Source organism: Sus scrofa, chromosome 7 (genome assembly GCF_000003025.6).
Source record: "Sus scrofa isolate TJ Tabasco breed Duroc chromosome 7, Sscrofa11.1, whole genome shotgun sequence".
Lineage (NCBI taxonomy): Eukaryota > Metazoa > Chordata > Mammalia > Artiodactyla > Suidae > Sus > Sus scrofa.
The window spans coordinates 11,693,108-11,714,553 of record NC_010449.5 but is presented as its reverse complement, the minus strand read 5'-3'; the positions used below and the strand labels follow the sequence as shown (position 1 = coordinate 11,714,553).

The following is a 21,446-nucleotide window of genomic DNA, read 5'->3' as shown; positions in this document are numbered from 1 at the left end:
CTGGTCAGTTTTATGAAAATTGAGATGTAGGAAGTGACAAAGCTGGAGTCATTGAGTGTTAGTTTTAGAATATCTTTTTTTTGGTAAGTTTTAAAAGTCATGTTTATTGAAGCAGAATTTACATTCAGTAAAACTCACTCTGAAATTTGACATGCGGTAACCAACCTTAATCAAAACGTAGAACAGTTCTCCACGCACACGCCCCTCCAAATTTATGCCACCAACTCCTTCCCAATCCTTAGGAATCTGCTGATCAGTTTTCTGTCCAAGAGGTCAAAGTTAATCACTCTCACCATGAAAGGCATAAAGAAAGCAAACATCTCTGTTGTGTATATTTCACATGTTCAGATACACTGTATCTTCTTGAAAAGCTGCTTTCAAGCACCAGCCTTGCATTTTGTCTGCATCTCAAGCTGGTCCAAGTGGAGTTGCACATGGCCAATTTTGGAGTACCTTAGATGATGTCATTTACCAACAGAAGAAAGTTACGAGTAGGTTTGAGAGAGAAGGAACAGTTGACTGTAGGTGTGTTATGAGGTCCAAGAAGTCCTTGGAAATTTACGAAACACTCAGGAGAGAGGTGGGGATGGAAGCTGTGTACGTGGGGGCGGTTAGGTTAGAGATGGTGTGCATTCCTCTCCCATTGCTGAGTCTCTGCGGCTTTTATGTAAAAGCCTTCAGAGCTTAGGAGTCAGGTTTTTAGGTGTCGTTAATAATTGCATGTTTCCTGATCTTGGCTTTAAGAAAGAAAGAAAAAATGATAAACATTAGTGAGAAAGTATAATTGGATCTGTTTTCATAAACAATTTAAAGTCAGCATAATGAAAATGGTTAAAGGAACTGAACCTTAAAGAATAAAATATGCTAATTCATACATTTTGTGGTGTATTAGAGCAGGCACCCTCCCCTTTCCTAATAGCTGGTGGGGTCAGATGAGTAGGAAATTGAAGTGCAGTTGAATAGAACCATCAAGGGTCAGCCGTGCCCAGGGTCCGGCAGAGAAAGCAGATTTCCTGCTCACCAGTCAGCGCAGTGCTCCACCTCTCATGCTGGGTCTCTGCTTTTTAAACTTTTTGTCTAAGCAGTTTTGCTAGTTATCGCTGTGTCTTAGCAAGATGCCTCCATCTTTGTATTTTCTACAAAGGCTGAAAAAATTAATAACTGGGGTCAAATTAAGTGTTGGAACCATCTAAAAATATTGTAGTGTTACGAGTTTGAAGGCAAGTGCTTGAACTCAGAAGTGTGCATCAGTTACGTTAAGTAGAAAGTAGTTGTCAGGTGGCTCACTTAGAAGTCTGTATGTCGGTGTACTCACACCACAGCACTTGTGTCCCTGTGGCTGTACAGTGTTAGGAAGATAAGGAAACTTTTCTGGGAACTGGCGCATTGGGGAACCTCTGTTTTACCTTGGTTCTGTAATCTTCATAGCCTCTTAACTTTCTTTTTCTTTTTTGGGCCACGCTTGCGGCATATGGAAGTTCCCAGGCTAGGGATTGAATCAGAGCCACAGCTGCCATTCTACACCACAGCCACAGCAACTCGGGATCCAAGCTGCATCTGCGACCTCTAGCACAGCTCACGACAGTGCCAGATCCTTGAACCCACTGAACAAGGCCAAGGATTGAACCTGCGTCCTCATGGTTACCAGTTGGGTTTGTTTCTGCTGCAACACAATGGGAACCCCACTTCTTTCCTTCCTTTATGATGATAATTATTATAATTTTCATTTGAATTAGCTCTATAGTTTACAGAATGCTGCCAAAGTCATACGTGCAGTTTAATTCTTGTGGCATATCATTATGGTCAGTATAATACTATATGGTTTAGGAAGCTGGAGTATTACACTCGGATCTGTATGTCCTTCTCACTCTATTGTGACATTGTGGGACATTAAATAGACTTTCTTGGTGGCTTGTTTCCAGCACAGAATCACTGTGAAAAATTTAGTTATCCTGAAATAAAAGTGGTAAGCTACTTTCAGTTGAATTCTGGGTTTTGAGGATGTATTTCAGAAAGGACTTTTTTGCTTTCTTGTGTTTCTTGTTAAATATATCTGACCTTATGTAATTTTTTTAACTGAAAGGGTAACAGTGGCTATTATTTTATCCTTTTCTCTTCTGAACGTTCTTCACTGTTTCCAACTTCCTTCTAGCTACTTTGTTTTACCTAACAGTTTTCTCTCTTTTTCTTTTTACCATTGCACCTGGGGCACATGGACGTTCCCAGGCTAGGGGTTGAACTGGAGCTGCAGCTGCTGGCCTGTGCCACAGCCAAAGCAATTCCAGATCTGATCCCATCTGCAACCTACGCTGCAGCTGGTGGCAATGCCGGATCTTTAGCTCACTGAGGGAGGCCAGGGATCTAACCCTCATCCTCACAGAGACTCTCAGGTCCTTAACTCACTGAACCACAGTGGGAACTCCTCTCCAGCAGTTTCTATTATGAATTTTGGCATATTGGTGATTTCTATGGAGAAAGTGTGAAAAGAAAAGATGAATATCTAAAAGATCTTTTTAATTAAAATTTTTACAAAGATTTAAACATATTAAAAAATAGAATAACACAGTGAACTCCATATATCCATTATTCAGATTAAACACTTGTCAACTATTGCTACCTTTTGCTTTGTCTCTCCCTTATTTTAAAGTAATCTCGGACTTATCTATTATCTCTCTCATATGCCAGTTTTTGTCTCAAAAAAAAATTGCGTAAATGCAATGCCAAACTCATACCTAGCAAAATTAACACTAATTCCTTGATATTATCAATTATCCAGTCCATAATCAAATTTCCTGGTTCTTAGAAATGTCTTTTGACAGTTGATTTATTCAGATCCAGATCAAATAAGTTCCACGCATTGCATTTGGTTAAAGACTGATTTGTAGAGCAGATGGTTGTGAAGCAGCCACATGGGGAAACTCTTGCTGCCCTTCCAGCAGTTTTATTTTCAGCTCCTTTTAACCTTCCTTCTTTCTCCTTTATTCAAAAATAATTTTTTTCTTTCTTTTTGGGAAGCGTGGAGGAAAACCCCATATTTTATGTATTAGAATTGAGAAGTTAAACATTTATTTCAGAAATATTTGAAATAAATTTGCTAGATCATCTGATGAATGGTTCAAAGGGGACCTTAGTAGTTCCTTTTCAGTGTCCTTGTAATACCCACCCAAAGTCACGAAAAATTGTCCCAACTCACTAAAAATAATACTAGAATCATTTTGAGTATAATGCATTGCTGTGTGTGACTCTCCTAGCATAATTCTACCTGGATGTCACAGCTTCTTGCCTTTCTCAGGTTTTGGAATGGAAATGGTTGAATAGCTGTCAAAAGATCTTTCCCTGGCTGTTGGTTAATCTTAGTTTAAACCAGATTTACTAGTTTCCAAGCTAAGCTTGAAAATTTATTACTGTTTTTCTGGGACAGGACAGGTTAGACTTCCAAACTTCAACTCATCTGGAGAGCTATACACACATGAGTTCTGCATTAAAGAGATAGGCTACATCTTTTCAACATTGTAGAAAAATTGATCTCAGTGTTTTAGTTTTTGAAAAAGAAAGAGTAATATCAAAAATCTTGGAGTAATTGACATTACAGCCTTTTTTTTTTTTTTTTAAATGACATTTGATAGTAGAAGTCCAGGCATTATTTGAGCCAGGCATTATTGACGTTTAAAAACATTGAAATCATGTCACAGCTTGCAGAGCCCTGACAAACAGGAGTCAGCCTGTGTGCTGGGATGGTTTCTGGCTGATGGCAGTAAAGTGTCTTGAGGGAGAAGCACCTGTGACTAGTTTTACACGCTTTGTAGAGCTACCTGTGGTGCTGTGCTTCAGACTCCACTTAGAAATGAATATTTGTGTTGGAGTTCCCGTTGTGGTGCAGTGGTTAACGAATCCGACTAGGAACCATGAGGTTGTGGGTTGGATCCCTGGCCTTGCTCAGTGGGTTAAGGATCCGGTGTTGCCGTGAGCTGTGGTGTAGGTTGCAGACGCGGCTCAGATCTCGAGTTGCTGTGGCTCTGGCGTAGGCCAGCAGCTGCAGCTCCGATTGGACCCCTAGCCTAGGAACCTCCATGTGCCACGGGTACGGCCCTAGAAAAGGCAAAAAAAAAAAAACAAAAAAAACAAACAAACAAAAAAATGAATATTTGTGGAAGTAATCAAATTAAGGCTATGTCCAGAGTTCTCATTTTATATGAACTTACCTCGTAATTTAGCACTCATTCTTTGGCAGAGTATAGGAGTCCACAGGAAAAAGATAAAAATGGGCTGGTGAAGTAACAAAAACATTTTCCGAAGTTGATGAACTTCCTATTTTATATAGAGAAGAGCCTATTTGATTTTATATATGCATTTTTAGCTCATTTATCTGTTTTCCAGCCCAACAATTAAAAAAAAGAAAATAGAAGGGGGTAGGATGTTACATTTAAGTAGTAGAAGCAGTAAGTGGTACCTGATACCAGGTGACCAACAGTGCAGGTGGGATATTTAAATTTTGAAAAAAAAATAGACACCAGATTCCAAACACACTCAAAAAACCACTTTAGATTGGTTTCAAGTCAGTAAGTGAGAAGGTGTTTCTAGCTCAGAAACATCTAAGGAAGTTCAGTTTTGCCATGAAATGCTATCAGTATTCAAATAATTACCCCAAGTTATCAGAAAATGTGCAATAGAACATAGCAAGTTCTCTTTAATGCAAGTGGCTTGTAATGTGTTTTAGAAAGTCTTTTATCAACAGCTGAAATTCTTCAACATGTTGGTACCTAAGAGCTAGTGCCTGGCATTGGCTCTACTGGAAAATGTCCTGCTTGGGTAGCTTTGCTACCGATCAAGTTCACTTATTGGGACCACTTTTTTTTCTGATGATGCCAGAATAATGAGGTTTCTCTAGTCCAGTCATACTTAGGAAATGTTTCTAGAAAAGGGGTTTGAGGAAGGAAAAATATGAACACATTTGTTACAAACTTTCCATTTGTGGTGTCTGATGTACAGTGAACAAATATCTGTTGTTTGTAGAGGTGCTAATTCTTGCTAAAAAAAAAAAAAATAGCTTTTCCAACCACACATTTTAACAGCTGTGAAATTTTCAGTTGAAAAGCAATCTCTCAAGCTGTAGAAATGTGATGTTTTATACTTGTTGAATTACAGGCTGAAGACTTTAAGTGACAAGTCAAGAGAAGTTAAAGTGAAAAACAAACCAAGGTAAGCTTGTACTGATTTTAATTATTGACTTAAATTTCATACAACTTTTGGTTGTAATCATAATAGAATAATTACTTTAATGGGTTTTACTTCTGCTGAATGCCTCTGACTAAACAATTTATTGATTCTTTCTAAATTTTGTTAACACTGAAAATTTTTCTGATAAAATTGTTAAATGTTTGAAGAATTGGTGAAATTTTGTTTTATCTCTCTCTTTTTTTTTTTCCTTTTTTTTTTTTGCTTTTTAGAGCCACATCTGGGGCATATGGAAATTCCCAGGCTAGGGGTCCAATGGGAGCTGTAGCTGCCGACCACACCCACAGCCACACCAGATCCGAGCCGTGTCTGAAACCTACATCACAGCTCATTGGCAATGCCAGATCCTTGACCCACTGAGCAGGGCCAGGGATTGAACCTGCCTCCTCTTGGATACTACTCAGGTTTGTTACTGCTGAGCCACAGCGGGAATACCCTGACATGTAATTGTTTTATTCTGTGACAATCAATGGTTATTTGATTACAATCATTTTTATTTGTACATTAAGACCAAAGTAAAAGTTCTCTTATTGAGAAGCAAGTTAATAATAGTACTTGGCAAGTTGAGCCTCTTTAGCTGTGTTAACTGTTTTATATAAAAACACTGGTATTGGAGTTCCCATTGTGGCTCAGTGGTTAATGAATCTGACTAAGAACCATGAGGTTGCGGGTTCGATCCCTCACCTCGCTCAGTGGGTTAAGGATCTGGCGTTGCCGTGAGCTGTGGTGTAGGTTGCAGACGCAGCTCGGATCCCCCGTTGCTGTGGCTCTGGCGTAGGCTTGGCAGCTACAGCTCTGATTAGACCCCTAGCCTGAGAACCTCCATGTGCTGTGGGGGCAGCCCTAGAAAAGACAAAACAAACAAACAAAACAAAAACTGGCATTATTTGTGTAATTTTTTAAAAAATTTTTTTTAATAAAGTAAAGCATACACCAAATTTCATGTTAAACCTAGAGATCGGGGCTTTGTAAAAATTTCTTGTTATCTAGCATTATATTAAAGTTCTTATTGTGTGCTAAAAATCTGTAGGGTAAAGTGATGATTGATAGTGTATTGCTATATTCACTTTGAAATAAAACAATACATTTTTATAAAAGTTTAGGTAAATTATCATTAATGATTTTTAAATATTTCACGTATGATTGATAGCATCAAAATTATTGTATATAACCTTAAGTTGGCCCAAATCAGCAACAGTTTTAATAATCGGTTTCTTTTGCAGAACTGTTCCATATTTGCCAAAGTACTCTGCTGGACTAGAATTACTTAGCAGGTAAGTGTTTCCATTTAAATAAAAGACTTATGCTTCTGACTGTTTTTTGGATTTTTTTTTTTAAATTAATAACAATTTATATTCAATAGTATATAAAAGCATTGCTATTTATCTCCGGCCCCCTACTTTATGCTGTTATTGTCATCCAAAGTTTGTCTTTCTGCATTGTGTGCCCATGCTTCTATTTTATTATCTAAAAGTATTTTATAATTTTATACGTAGAAACCTTAAAACAACTAAATTTTATTTTAACGTGGAAGTAGGAAATTACTTATTTGTTTACCTGAGGGGCTTTTACATTTGACTGATTAATGCAAAGGCCATTCGGACTCTGAGCGCATTGATCACTTTTGTGTTTACTAATCGATACTTTATCATGTGCATATGTTTATGGTTTCTTGGTTGCAAGGAAATTGATCCTGAATTTTAGTCCTCAGTAATTTTATTACTTTGATTCTTAATTTTAAACCATTTCTTCTCCAATTCTTTTCTTCTTCTTCCTTTTTTTTTTTTTAGGGCTGCACCCACAGCATATGAAAGCTCCCAGGCTAGGGGTGGAATTGGAGCTGTAGCTGCCGGTCTACAGCGCAGCCACAGGATCCGAGCCAAATCTACGACCTACACCACAGCTCACTGCAGTGCCAGATCCTTAACCCACTGAGCGAGGCCAGGTATCGAACCTGCGACCTCATGGATGGTAGTCAGATTTATTTCCACTGAGCCTCAACAGGAACTCCTCTAATTCTTTTCTATTGACAAGCAGATTAATATTATTTTAATCTGCATGTCAATAGTATTTTACATGATGTTCTTAGACATGACATGAAAAACATAAGTAACAAAGGGAAAGATAAATTGGACTTTATCGGAGTTGCCATCATGGCTCAGCGGTAACGAACTCAGCTGGTGTTCATGAGGACACGGGTTCGATCCTGGCCTCACTCAGTGGGTTAAGGATCCAGTGTTGCCGTGAGCTGTGGTACAGGCTAGCAGCTACAGCTCTGATTTGACTCCTAGCCTGGAAAATTCCATATGCCACGAACGTGACCCTGAGAAGACAACAACAGAAAATGGACTTTATCAAAATTAAAAACTTTTGCGCTTCAAAGAACACCATCAAGAAAGTGAAATGCGAATTCCCACTGTGGTGTGGTGGAAATGAACCCGACTAGGAACCATGAGGTTGCAGGTTTGATCCCCGGCCTCACTCAGTGGGTTAAGGATCTGGTGTTGCCGTGAGCTGTGATGTAGGTCACAGACATGGCTTGGATCCCGAGTTGCTATGGCTGTGGCAGCCAGTGGCTACAGCTCCAATTAAGATCTCTAGCCTGGGAACCTCCATCTGCCTCAGATGCAGCCCTAGAAACCAAAAATAAATAAATAAATAAAATGAAAGTAAAACAATCCACAAAATGGGAGAAAGTATTTTCAAATTATACATCCAATGAAAGACTTGTATGTAAAATATATAAAGAACTTTTATAACTCAATAGTAAAAATACAAATAATCCATTGAAAAACTAGGCAAAGGCATTTGGAATGGATCAGCAATGAGATCGTGCTGTATAGTCACTTGTGATGGACCATGATGGAGGATAATGTGAGAAGAAGAATGTATATTCATGTGTGACTGGATCACTTGGCTGTATAGCAGATTTTGACAGAACATTGTAAATCAGCTGTAATAAATTTTTTTTTAAAAATTAGGCAAAGGATTCAAATAGACATTTCCATAAAAACTTTAGACAAATGGCCAATAAGCACATGAAAAGATGCTCAACATTGGGAAAATACAAATCAGAGCTGTAATGAGATACCGCTTCATCCCCACTAGCATGGCTGTAATCAAAAAGACAAACAAGAGCAAGTGCTGGCAGGGATGTGGAGAAATTAGAACCCTCATGCTTCATTGGTAGGAATATAAAATGGCACAGCTGCTGTGGAAAACAGTTTGGTAATTTCTCAAAAAGTTAAATGTAGACTCGCCACGTGACACAGCAGTTTCACACCAAGGGAATTAAAAACTCCATGCCCACATAAAAAATTACACCCAAATGTGCATAGCAATACCATTTATAAGTAATATTCATAATAGCCAAAAAGCAGAAACAGCACAGATATTCCTCAGCTCATGAATGCATAACAAATTTTGGTACCTCCATACAGCAGAATATTGTTCGGCCACCAAAAGGAATGCCTGACACCTGCTACCATGGATAAAACTTAAAAACATGGTGCTAAGTGAAAGGGATTAACAAAAAAGGCACATATTGTATGATTCTATTTATATGAGATGCTAGAATAGGGGAGTCCCTAGAGACAGAAAGATAACATTTGCCAAGGTTTGGAGGAGAGAGTGAGTAATGACTGCTAATGGGTAGGGGTTTCTTTACAGGGTGATGAAAATGTTTTGGACTCAGACAGTGGTGATGGTTGCCCCAGCTCTTTGGATGTACTGTGAATTGTGCACTTTCAAAGCATGAACTTTAGTATTATTTTTTTATCATTAAGTATTTTATATAGCATAATAAAAAGAATAACTGGTAAGAATAACAAAAATAATACACCCTCTGAAAATAAATATAAAATGCATAAATTGGTTAAAAAACTGTGTAACTATATAAATATATCCTCACAATTTGTTACATCTTATTGATTCTTCAATATAGGCATTACACCATTCTAGGTGATGTGATAAACAAGACATTGTAGACCTTACATTTTACCATGGAGAGAAGTGGTTATTAATAATGCAATTGTAGAACTGTATTATTTAATTGTACAGTTGCATTATTTAATTATAATTATCATAAATTCTTTGATGGAGAGGAAATCAGAATCAGATCTAAGAAGACTTCAGCATTCCAAGAATGATGTCGAATGACCCTCTTCATGGTGGATTACGCACTTATTTACTATGAGATGTATTTCTTCTCCAGAGATTCCTTGTTTTGTGTATCAATTGTAGATTTTTGGTTTGCAGTTATTCTGAAGTTTTGATATAAGAGTCTATATATGAGATTATTTTAAGTTGTTGTTCTCTTAATTGCAAGTTCATCTCCAGTGTCCTGCATTTGTACCCACCTCTTCTCATGATTTCTGATTTTGGTGGTATAATTGTGCATGGATGATTTCGTATCTTTATTGAATATATACCTTTACTGGTGAGCCTTGTCATTTGTGGAATTTCTGTTTCCTGTTGCTGTGTTTTCTTTTCTGCCTAGAGAAGTTCCTTTAGTATTTGTTGTAAGGCTGGTTTAGTGTTGCTGAATTCTCTCAACTTTTGCTTATCTGTGAAGGTTTTGATTTCTCCTTCAAATCTGAATGAGAGCCTTGCTGGGTAAAGTAATCTTGGTTGGAGGTTTTTTCCTTTCATCACGTTAAGTATATCATGCCACATCCTTCTGGCCTGCAGAGTTTCTGCTGAAAAATCGGCCATAACCTTATTGGGGTTCCCTTGTATGTTACTTGTTTCTTTTCCCTAGCTGCTTTCAAGATTTTCTCTTGTCTTTAATTTTGGTCAGTTTGATTAATATGTGTCTTGGTGTATTCCTCCTTGGGTTTATTTTATATGGTACTCATCATGCTTCCTGGATTTGACTGAGTGGTTCCTTTCCCATGTTAGGGAAGTTTTCGGCTATTATCTCTTGGAATATTTTTTCTGTCCCCTTCTCTCTCTCTTCTCCTTCTGGCACCCGTATAATATGGATGTGGTGCGTTTCACGTTGTCCCAGAGTTCTTTGAGACTCTCTTCATTTGTTTTCAATCTTTTTTCTCTTTTCTGTTCCACATCTGTAATTTCCACTAATCTGTCCTCCACCTCACTTACTCATTCTTCTGCCTCCTGTATTCTGCTGTTAGCTGCTTCTAGTGAATTTTTTATTTCAGTTATTGTATTTTGCATCTCTTCTTATTTAAGTTTTATATCTTGTATCTCTTTGGTCAGTGTTTCCTGTAAGTTATCCATCTTTGCCTCCAGTTTATTTCCAATGTCTTGCATCATCTTTAGCATCAGCAGTCTAAAGTCTTTTTCCTGGATGCTGAGAATCTCCTCATCACTTAACTGATTTTCTGGGGATTTCCTTTCTCCCTCATCTGAGTTTTAGTTCTCTGTCTTTTCATTTTTATAGGTTTTAGGTGTGGTGACCTTTTTACAGATGATAGAGTTGTAGCCTCTCTTACTTCTAGTGTCTGTCCCCCATGTGGCTGAAGTCAGCATGGGGGCTTGTTGTAGGCTTCCTGATGGGAGGGGCTGATGCCTGCCCCCTGGTAGGTGGAGCTGATTCCTATCCCTCTGGTGGGTGGGGCTTTGTGCCTGAGGGGTCTTTAGGTAGCCTGTTTACTGAAGGACAGGGCTGTGATCCCACCTGGATTGTTGTTTGCTCTGGGGCTTCTCAGACCTGACTGATGGGTGGGGCCAGATTTTCCCAAAATGGCCACTTCCAGAGAAAGGCATGCTGCTGAATATTCCCGAGAGCTTTGCTTTCAATGTCCTTCCCTCACAACAAGCCACATTCACCCCTGTTTTCCCAGGATGTCCTCCAAGAACTGCAGTCAGGTTTGACCCAGATTCCTGTGAAGACCTTGCTCTGCCCTGGGATCCAGTGCACGTGAAAGTCCATGTGTGCCTTTTAAGAATGGGTCTCTGTTTTCCCCAGTCCTGTGGAGCTCCTGTGCACAAGCCCCACTGGCCTTCAATGCCAGATGCTCCAGGGGCTCTTTCTCCCAGTGCCAAATCCCCACAGGTGAGGGTTTGATGTGGGGCTCAGAACTCTCACTCCTATAGGTGAGTCTCTGTGAACCAGTTAGTTTTCAGTCTGTGGAGCTTCTCACCCGGGAGGTATGGGGTTGTTTATATTGTGAAATCGCCCCTCCTACCTCTTGATGTGGCCTCCTCTTTTTCTTCTGGAGTAGGGTATCTTTTTTAAGGTTTCCAGTCCATTTGGGTGGAGATTGCTCAGCCTTTAGTTGTGAATTTTGTGGTTTTTAGGAGAGAAGTTGAGCTCCAGTCCTTCTATTCTGCCATCTTAATCCTCTCTCCTCATTACCTTTGCTTTTGTGGAAAATCCCCAAAGCATGAATTTTATCATGGGTCAGTTAAAACTCAATAAAGCTGATATAAAGATTAGTGTGTGATTTACATATGTTGTTACATGTGGTTCTACACCTAGTAGTGTGGCATCTAATGAGTGAGCAGCAGCCGTGTGTGCAGCAGAAGGTACGTGCCTTCTCCTTACCTACATGTGTTATGACACAATCATCTATGCATACACTTTGCTTTCTCTTTTATGGCTTTTTGTTTCCTTTCCATCCAGTCCCGTCCTTTTCCTGCATCTGAGGTGTATGGAAGTTCCTAGGCTAGGGATTGAATTGGCTGCAGCTGCCCGCCTACACCAAAGCCACAGCAACGTAGGATCCGAGTTGCATCTGCAACCTACACCACAGCTCACAGCAACGCTGGATCCTTAACCCACTGATTGAGACCAGGGGTCAAACCTCATGGATACTATTCAGGTTCGTTACTGCTGAGCCACAATGGGAACTCCCTGGTTTCTTTTTATGGTTGCTAAATCTGGGGACTTTTTTCTTCTGAGTGCTTAATTTGACATTATTTTCCTGCTTGGCTTTGTTGAGTAAGGAACGTAGGTGAACATGAAAGGAGGTATAGTAAAAATTAATTAATGATGTACTCTTTGTATGTTGTCTTTATTTTTTTAATTTAGTGATTTAGGTGAAATGACTTCATTGAAAAATTTATTTTAGGGGGGTAGACTTCTGTGTGGTAGGTTTGAGGGGTGGGATGCATTTGGTGACTAAATTTGAAAATTTTACAACCATAGGAATGTCTATAATGTGTCTGTTCATTGCACTGAAACAGTATTTTCTCTTTGGAACTAATACTGAGAGACCATTTTATTTTTTATTTTATATTGTAGTTTATTTTTTTATACTGACTTTTATTCCATTATAGCTGATTAGCAGTGTTCTGTCAGTTTTCTACTGCACAGCAAGATGACCCAGTCACACATACATGTATACTTTCTTTTTTCTCACGTTATCATACGCCATCACAAGTGACCAGACAATGTTCCCAGTGCTATACAGCAGGATCCCATTGCTTATCTGTTCCAAAGGCAATAGTTTGCATCTATTAACCCCAAATTCTCAGTCACTCCTACTCCCTCCCCCTCCCTCTTGTTAATCACAAGTCTGTTCTTCATGTCCATGATTTTCTTTTCTGTGGAAAGGTTCATTTGTGCCATATATTAGATTCCAGATATAAGTGAAATCATATGGTATTTGTCTTTCTCTTTCTGACTTACTTCACTCAGTAGGAGAGTCTTTAGTTCCATCCATGTTGCTGCAAATGGCATTATTTTGTTCTTTTTTTATGGCTGAGTAGTATTCCATTGTGTATATATAGCACATCTTCTTAATCCAGTCATCTGTCAATGGGCATTTACATTGTTTCCATGTCTTGGCTATTGTGAACAGAGCTACAGTGAACATGTGGGTACATGTGTCTTTCAAGGAAAGTTTTGTCTGGATGTATGCCCAAGAGTGGGGTTGCTGGGTCATATGGTAGTTTTATGTAGAGTTTTCTAAGGTACCTCCATACTGTTCTCCATAGTGGTTGTACCAATTTACATTCCCACCAGCAGTGCAGGAGGGTTCCCTTTTCTCCACATCTTCTCCAGCATTTGTTATTTGTGGACTTTTAATGATGGCCATTCTGACTGGTATGAGGTGGTACCTTATAGTAGTTTTGATTTGCATTTCTCTAATAATTAGTGATGTTGAGCATTTTTTTCATGTGCTTATTGGCCTTCTGTATGTCTTCTTTGGAGAAATGTCTATTCAGGTCTCTTGCCCATTTTTTAATTGGGTTGTTGCCTTTTTTTGCTGTTGAGTTGCGTAGGTTGTTTGTCTATTTTAGAGACTAAGCCCTTGTCAATTACATCGTTTGAAACTATTTTCTCCCATTCTGTAAGTTGTCTTTTTTTTTTATGGTTTCCTTTGCTGTGCAAAAGCTTGTAAGTTTGTTTAGGTTCTGTTGGTTTATTTTTGCTTTTATTTCTATTGCTTTGGAAGACTGACCTGAGAAAACATTTGTAAGGTTGATGTCAGAGAATGTTTTGCCTATGTTCTCTTCCAGGAGTTTGGTGGTGTCTTGTCTTACATTTAAGTCTTTCAGCCATTTTGAGTTTATTTTGGTGTATGGTGTGCGAATGTGTTCTAGTTTCATTGATTTGCGTGTACCTGTCCAGTTTTCCCAGCAACACATGCTGGAAAGACTGTCTTTTTCCCATTTAATATTCTTGCCTCCTTTGTCAAAGATTAATTGACCATACATGCATGGCTTTATTTCTGGGTTCTCTATTCTGTTCCATTGGTCTGTATGTCTGTTTTGGTACCAGTACCACACTGTCTTGATTACTGAGGCTTTGTAATATTGCCTGAAGTCTGGGAGTGTTATGCCTCCTACTTGGTTTTTGTTCCTCAGAATTGCTTTGGCAATTCTGGGTCTTTTGTGGTTGCATATAAGTGTTTGGATTGTTTGTGCTAGTTCTGTAAAAAATGTCATGGGTAATTTGATAGGGATTGCATTGAATCTGTAGGTTGCTTTGGGTAGTATGGCCATTTCTACAATATTAATTTTTCCAGCCCAAGAGCATGGAATATCTTTCCATTTCTTTGAATCCTCTTTAATTTCCTTGCTTAATGTTTTATAGTTCTCAGTATAAAAGTCTTTCACCTCCTTGGTCAGGTGTATACCCAGGTATTTGATTTTTTGGGGTGCAATTTTAAAGGGTATTGTATTTTTGTATTTCTTTTGTAATATTTCATTGTTATATACAGAAATGCGACTGATTTCTGAGTGTTAATCTTTTGTCCTGCTACGTTGCTGAATTTGTTGGTCAGTTCAAGTAGTTTTTGTGTGGAGTCCTTAAGGTTTTCTAAATACAGTATCATGTCATCTGCATAGAGTGACAATTTTACCTCTTCTCTTCCCATTTGGATACCTTTTATTTCTTTTGTTTGTCTTGTTGCTGCGGCTAGGACTTCCAATACTATGCTGAATAAAAGTGGTGGGAGAGGGCATCCTTGTCTTGTTCCAGATTGTAGTGGGAAGGCTTTCAGCTTTTCTCCACTGAGTATTATATTTGCTGTGGGTTTGTCATAAATGGCTTTTATTACGTTAAGGTATGTTCCCTCTATACTCACTTTGGTAAGAGTTTTTATCATGAATGGATGTTGGACTTTGTCACATGCTTTTTCTGCATCTATTCAGATGATCATGTAGTTTTTGACTTTTCTTTTGTTGATGCGGTGTATGATGTTGATTGATTTGCTTGTGCTGAACCATCCTCGTGAACCTGGGATGAATCCCACATGGTCGTGGTATATGATGTTTTTATATGTTGTCGGATTCGGTTGGTTAAAATTGCGTTGAGAATTTTTTCATCTATATTCATCAGAGATATTGGCCTATGGTTTTCTTTTTTGGTGGCATCTTTGTGTGGTTTTGGTATTAGGGTGATGGTGGCTTCACAGAATGTCTTTGGGAGTGTTTCTTCTTCCTCAGGCTTTTGAAAAAGTTTAAGGAGGATGGGTATAAGTTCCTCTTTGTATGTTTGGTAGAATTCACTTGGAAGACATCTGGTCCTGGACTTTTATTTGTAGGGAGTGTTTTTATGACATATTCAATGTCATTTCCAGCAATTGGTCTGTTCGCTTGATCTGTTTCTTCTTTTTTTTTTTTTTTTTTTTTTTTTTTTTGTCTTTTTGTCATGATTCCTTAACCACTGCGAATTCCTCATGATTCGTTAACCACTGCGCCACGACGGGAACTCCTGATCTGTTTCTTTTTTTTTTTTTTTTTTTTTTTGTCTTTTGTCTTTTGTTGTTGTTGCTATTTCTTGGGCCGCTCCTGCGGCGTATGGAGGTTCCCAGGCTAGGGGTCTAATCGGAGCTGTAGCCACCGGCCTACGCCAGAGCCACAGCAACGCGGGATCCGAGCCATGTCTGCAACCTACACCACAGCTCACGGCGACGCCGGATTGTTAACCCACTGAGCAAGGGCAGGGACCGAACCCACAACCTCATGGTTCCTAGTCGGATTCGTTAACCACTGTGCCAAGACGGGAACTCCTGTTTCTTCTTGATTGTGTTTTGGCAGGCTGTAAGTCTCTAGAAAGTTGTCCATTTCTTCTAGGTTGTCAAATTTGTTGGCGTACAATTGTTCATAGTATTCTCTTATGTTTTTTATATTTCTGCAGTATCTGTTGTGATTTCTCCTTTTTCATTTCTTACTTTGTTTATTTGGGTTTTTTCTCTCCTTTTCTTGGTGAGTCTGGCCAGAGGTTTTTCAATTTTCTTTACCTTTTCAAAGAACCAGCTCTTTCTTTTCTTGATTTGAAAGACCATTTTAAATGGCAGATATTTAAATCATAAAATTATTTTAATTAAAAATGTGTAGAAAGAGAAATTAGGGAAGCAATCCCTTTTACCATAACATCAAAAAGAATAAAATACCTAGTAGTAAACCAACCTAAAGAGACAAAAGACTTGTACTCTGAAAACTATAAAACACTGATGAAAAAAATCAAAGATGACACAAATAGATGGAAAGATATACCATGCTCTTGGATTGAAAGAGTCAATATTATCAAAATGACTATACTACCCAAGGTACTCTGCAGATTCAGTACAATCCTTATCCAATTACCAAGGACATTTTTCACAGAACTCGAACAAAATATTTTAAAGTTTGTTTGGAAGCACAAAAGACCCAGAAGAGCCAAAGACATCCTGAAAAAGAAAAATGGAGCTGGAGGAATCAGGCTCCCTGACTTTATACTACAAAGCTGGAGTCATCAAAACCATATGGTACTGGCACAGTAAATATAGTTTCATTCATGTAGCATATGTCAGAATTTCTCCCAGTTTTGAGTAAGTTGAATTGATTTTTCCAGTTTTACTGATTGAATTGAATTGATGTTTCCAGTTTTATTGATTGAGTTGAATTGACTGAGTTGCCCTACACTGCCGTATAAGGTTAAGGTGTTAACAGCATAATGATGTGACTTAGATATCTCGTGATATTGCCACAGTAAGTTTAGTGAGTATCTGTTACCTCCTCTAGATACAAAATAAAAGGAAAAAAAAAGAACTTTTTCCTTATGATGAGAACTCTAAGAATTGACTCTCACAACTTCATGTGTAATGTACAGAAGTGTTATTTATATTAATCATGCTACGCATGACATCCCTGGTTGTGTACTTAGCTCTCTTACCAATTGGAAGTATGTAGTTTTTCATGGCCTTCATCCAGTTCCCCTCCCTCTGCTTCCTGCCTCTGGTAACCACAAATCTGACCTCTTTTTCTGTTTGTTTTCTTGTTTGTTTTTGAAGTATAGTTGACCTAAATACGATGTTAGTTCCTGGCGCACAACATAGTTATTCGGTTTTTCTGTGTATTATAAAATGAGCACCACTGTCATTGACACTAATTCAAAGGAACTTCTTTTTCTTTTTTTTCTTTTTTTTTTTCGGCTTTTTAAGGCCATATCTGTGGCATATGGAAGTTCCCAGGCTAGGGGTCCAGTCAGAGCTATAGCTGCCCGCCTACACCACAGCCACAGCAACGTGGGATCCAAGCCACATCTGTGACCTACACCACAGCTCACAGCAAGCCAGATCCTTAACCCACTGAGCAAGGTCATGGATCAAACCTGCATCCTCATGGATACTATTCAGGTTCGTTACCGCTGTGCCGCAACAGGAAGTCCCCAAAGGAATTTCTGTCTTCTTTAAGACAGAAATAATATTTCAAATATTATTCCTTTGTATGACTATGCCATATTTGGCTTATTAATCAATTAATGGACACTTGGTTTGCATCCATTTATTGGCTGCTATGAATAGTGCTGCTATGAACATGGGTGTGCAAAGTATCTCTTCAGGACACAGCTTTCAGCTTTTTTGGCAATATATACTCAGAAGAGGAAATGCTGAATCATGGTAATTCTACTTTTAAGTTTTTTTTTTTTTTTTTTTTTTTGTCTTTTTGCTATTTCTTTGGGCCAATCACGTGGCATATGGAGGTTCCCAGGCTAGGGGTCAAATCGAAGCTGTAGCCTCCGGCCTACGCCAGAGCCACAGCAACGAGGGATCCGAGCCGCGTCTGCAACCTACACCACAGCTCATGGCAACACCAGATCCTTAACCCACTGAGCAAGGGCAGGGACCGAACCTGCAACCTCATGGTTCCTAGTCGGATTCGTTAACCACTGTGCCACAACGGGAATTCCCTACTTTTAAGTTTTTGAAGAACCACTATACTGTTTCCCTGGCAGCTGCACCATCTTACTTTCCCTCTCAGGGTACATTTCACTGGTTACCTTTCCCCAAAACTTGTTTGGTTTTTTTTGTTTGTTTGTTTTTGTTTTGATTGAGTGCTAGCAGTTTTCTGTATATTCTGAGTATTAATCCCTTATCAGATATGTGATTTATAAATACTTTCTTCCATTTTGGGAGTTGCATTTTTTAATCTGTTGATTGTGTTCTTTGATATCTAAAAGTTTCTAGTTCAATGAAGTCCAGTTTGTCTATTTTCATTGTTGCCTGTACCTTTGGTGTGATAGACAAGAAATCATCACCAAATCTGATGTCATGAAGCTTTTCTGTATGTTTTCTTCTAACGTATTAGTTTTCTTAGATTTGGGTATTTTGGTTCGTTTTTACTTAATTTTTGTATATGGTGTTGAGTCCAACTTTATTCTTTTGCATGCGGATACCAGTTTCCCCAGCACCAGCATATTTGTTGAAAAGACTATCCTAGCACATCTGTTGGAAATTCTTTGACCATACTTGTAAGAGTTTATTTCTGGCTCTCTGTTTCATTGGCCTATATGCTCTCTTTATACCAGTACCGCATTGTTTTGATTATTGTGGCTTTGTAGTAAGCTTTGAAATCAAGAACTACAAGTCTTCCAACTTTGTCTTTTCAAGATTGTCTTGGCTTTTCAGGATCCCTTGACATTCTATATGAATTTTAGTATGAATTTTTTTTTCTAATTCCACAAAGAATACCATTGAGATTTTGGAAGGGATTACACATTGCACTTGTAGATTATCGTGGTTCTATCAACAACGTCTTAACAACAGACTTGTCGTTGCTGAAGGGGAGGGGGAGAGAGTGGGATAGACTGGGAATCTGGGGTTAATAGATGCAAGCTATTGCATTTGGAGTGGATAAGCAATGAGATCCTGCTGTATAGCACAGGGAACTATATCTAGTCACTTGTAATGGAGCATGATGAGGATAATGTGAGAAGAAGAATGTATATATATGTGAGACTGAGTCACTTTGTTGTACAGTAGAGATTGACAGGGCACTTTAACTATAATGGAAAAAATAAAAATGATTAAAAATGAATGTCTTCCATTCAGTGAACACTAGATATCTTTCCATCTAGTTATGTCTTTTTAAATTTCTTTCAGCAGTGTTTTGTAGTTTTCATTGTACAAGTCTTTCACTTCCTTGGTCAATTCCTTAAAAAAATGTGTTGCTATTTAGATAGAATTGTTTTCTTTTCTTTTCTTTTCTTTTCTTTCTTTCTTTCTTTCTTTCTTTTCCTTTCTTTTTTTTTATTTTTATTTTTATTTTTTTAGGGCTGCGCCCACAGCACACGGAGATTCCCGGGCTAGGCGTCCAATCGAAGCTACAGCTGCCAGCCTACACCACGGCCACAGCAATGCTGGATCTGAGCCACATCTGCAACCTACACCACAGCTCAGGGCAACACGAGGTCCTTACCCCACTGATCAAGGCCAGGGATCGAACCCGCATCCTCATGGATGCTACTTGGGTTTATTAACCACTGAGTCACGAAGGAAACTCCTAGAATCATTTTCTTAAACCTCTTCACTGTTTCCTTCATTCTGCTCGCTATTGATTCAGTTTGTTCTTTTTCTAGCTCCTTGGATTGTGAAGTTAGGCTGTTGATTTGAGATCTTTTCTTTTTTCTTAAGCCTGAACATTTTTAAAAAATGAGAGACAATTGACGTATGACACTATTAGTTTCAGGTGTACAGCGTAGTGACTCAATATTTGTATATATTCCAAAATGATCACCACAATAAATCTAGTTAGTGTCCCTCATCATGCATAGTTAAAATACTTTTTTCTTGTGATGATGACTTTTATGTTTTACTCTTTTAGCAGCTTTCAAATATGCAGTACAGTTATTACTAAGTATAGTCACCATGCTGTACATTGTATGTAACTGAAAGTTTATGTGTTTGATTGCCTTTACCCATTTCACACACACACACACACACACACACACCCACACACACACACACACACACACCCCAACCCCTCACCCGCTGCCTTTGGCAACCCCTGGTTCTCTGTATCTATGAATTCGGATTTATTTTGTTTTGTTATTTATTTATTTATTTTTAAATACTTCAGTTGAAGTGTAGGTGATGTACAATATTAGTTTCAGGTATACAACCTGGTGATTCAAACTTTTAGTAGATTATACTCCATTTAAAGTTATTATAAATTATCGGCTGTATTCCCTGTGCGGTACAAGATATCCTTGTGCTTATTTATTTCATACGTAGTCCTTTGTGCTGCTTAATTCCCTCCCTCTAGCTTTCCCTCCCCCCCTGCTCTCTCTCCACTGGTGACCACTTCTCTCCACTGGTGACCGCTACTTCGTTCTTTGTGAGTCTGTTTCTGTTTGGTTATATTCATTTTTTGCTTTATTTTTTAGATTGCACATGTAAGTGGTAACCTACGATATTTGTCTTTCCCTGACTTAATCACTAAGCCTAATACCCTCCCGGCCCATCCATGTTGTTGCAAGTGGCAAAGTTTGCTTCCATGTCTTGAAAATTTTATTTTTATTTTTAATTTTTTGCTTTTTAGGCCCATACCTGTGGCATATCGAAGTTCCCAGGCTAGGGGTCGAATTGGAGCTACAGTGGCTGGCCTGTGCCACAGGCACAGCAATGCAGGACCTGAACTGATTCTGCGACCTACACCACAGCTCACGACAACGAGGGATCCTTAACGTACTGAGTAAGGGCGGGGATCGAACCGCATCTTCATGGATGCTAGTTGGGTTTCTTCCTGCTGAGCTACAATGGGAACTCCCTTGACAATTTTAAATAATGCTATGAACATTGGGGTGCATGTACCTTGTCAAATTACTTTTTTTTTGTTTTCTTTGGAAATGTACCCAGGAATGGAATTGCTGAATTGTATATTCTATTTTTAATTTTTTTTGAGGAAACTCCATGCTATTTTTTGTAGTGGCTACAAGTGACATTCCCACCAACAGTGTGCAAGGGTTCCCTTGTCTCCACATCCTCTCAAATACTTGTCATTTGCTGTGTTTTGATAATAGCCATCTAACAGGGGTGAAGGGATTCTTCACTGTGGTTTCGATTGGCATTTTTTTGGTGATCACTGATGCTGAGTGCCTTTCCATGTACCTGTTGGTCATTTGTATATCTTTGGGAAAATGTCTGTTCAAAGCCTCTATTCATTTTTTAATCAGATTGTTTGCTTTTTTGCTATTGAGTTGTATGATTTCTTCACATACTTTGGATATTAAGTCCTTATATTTTTGATTTGCAAGTATTTTCTCACATTCAGTAGATTGATTCCATTTTGTTGATAGTTTCCTTGGCTATGCAAGGAGCTTTTCAGTTTGATGCCATTGTGCTTTTTTATTTTTGCCTTTTTTGACTTTGCTTTTGGTGTCAGATCCCAAAAATCCTCACCAAGGAGTCCCCTGGTGACTCAGAAGGTTAAGAATCTGGTATTGTCACTTCTGCGGCTCTGGTTACAGCTTTGGTATATGTTTGATCCCTGGCCCAGACTTCTGTGTGCTGTGGGTGTGGCCAAAAAAAAAA

The 21,446-nt window shown here is 38.6% G+C and overlaps 1 protein-coding gene across 1 annotated transcript in view; it reads left to right on the top strand.

The window, feature by feature from the left end:
- Positions 1–21,446, top strand: part of DTNBP1 (dystrobrevin binding protein 1) — a 117,687-nt gene that overhangs the window by 5,603 nt on the left and 90,638 nt on the right. The window contains exons 2-3 of the mRNA NM_001098600.1: positions 5,146–5,199; positions 6,459–6,509. Of these exons, the coding sequence (NP_001092070.1) occupies positions 5,146–5,199; positions 6,459–6,509 (105 nt within the window). The remainder of the gene's footprint in view (positions 1–5,145; positions 5,200–6,458; positions 6,510–21,446) is intronic.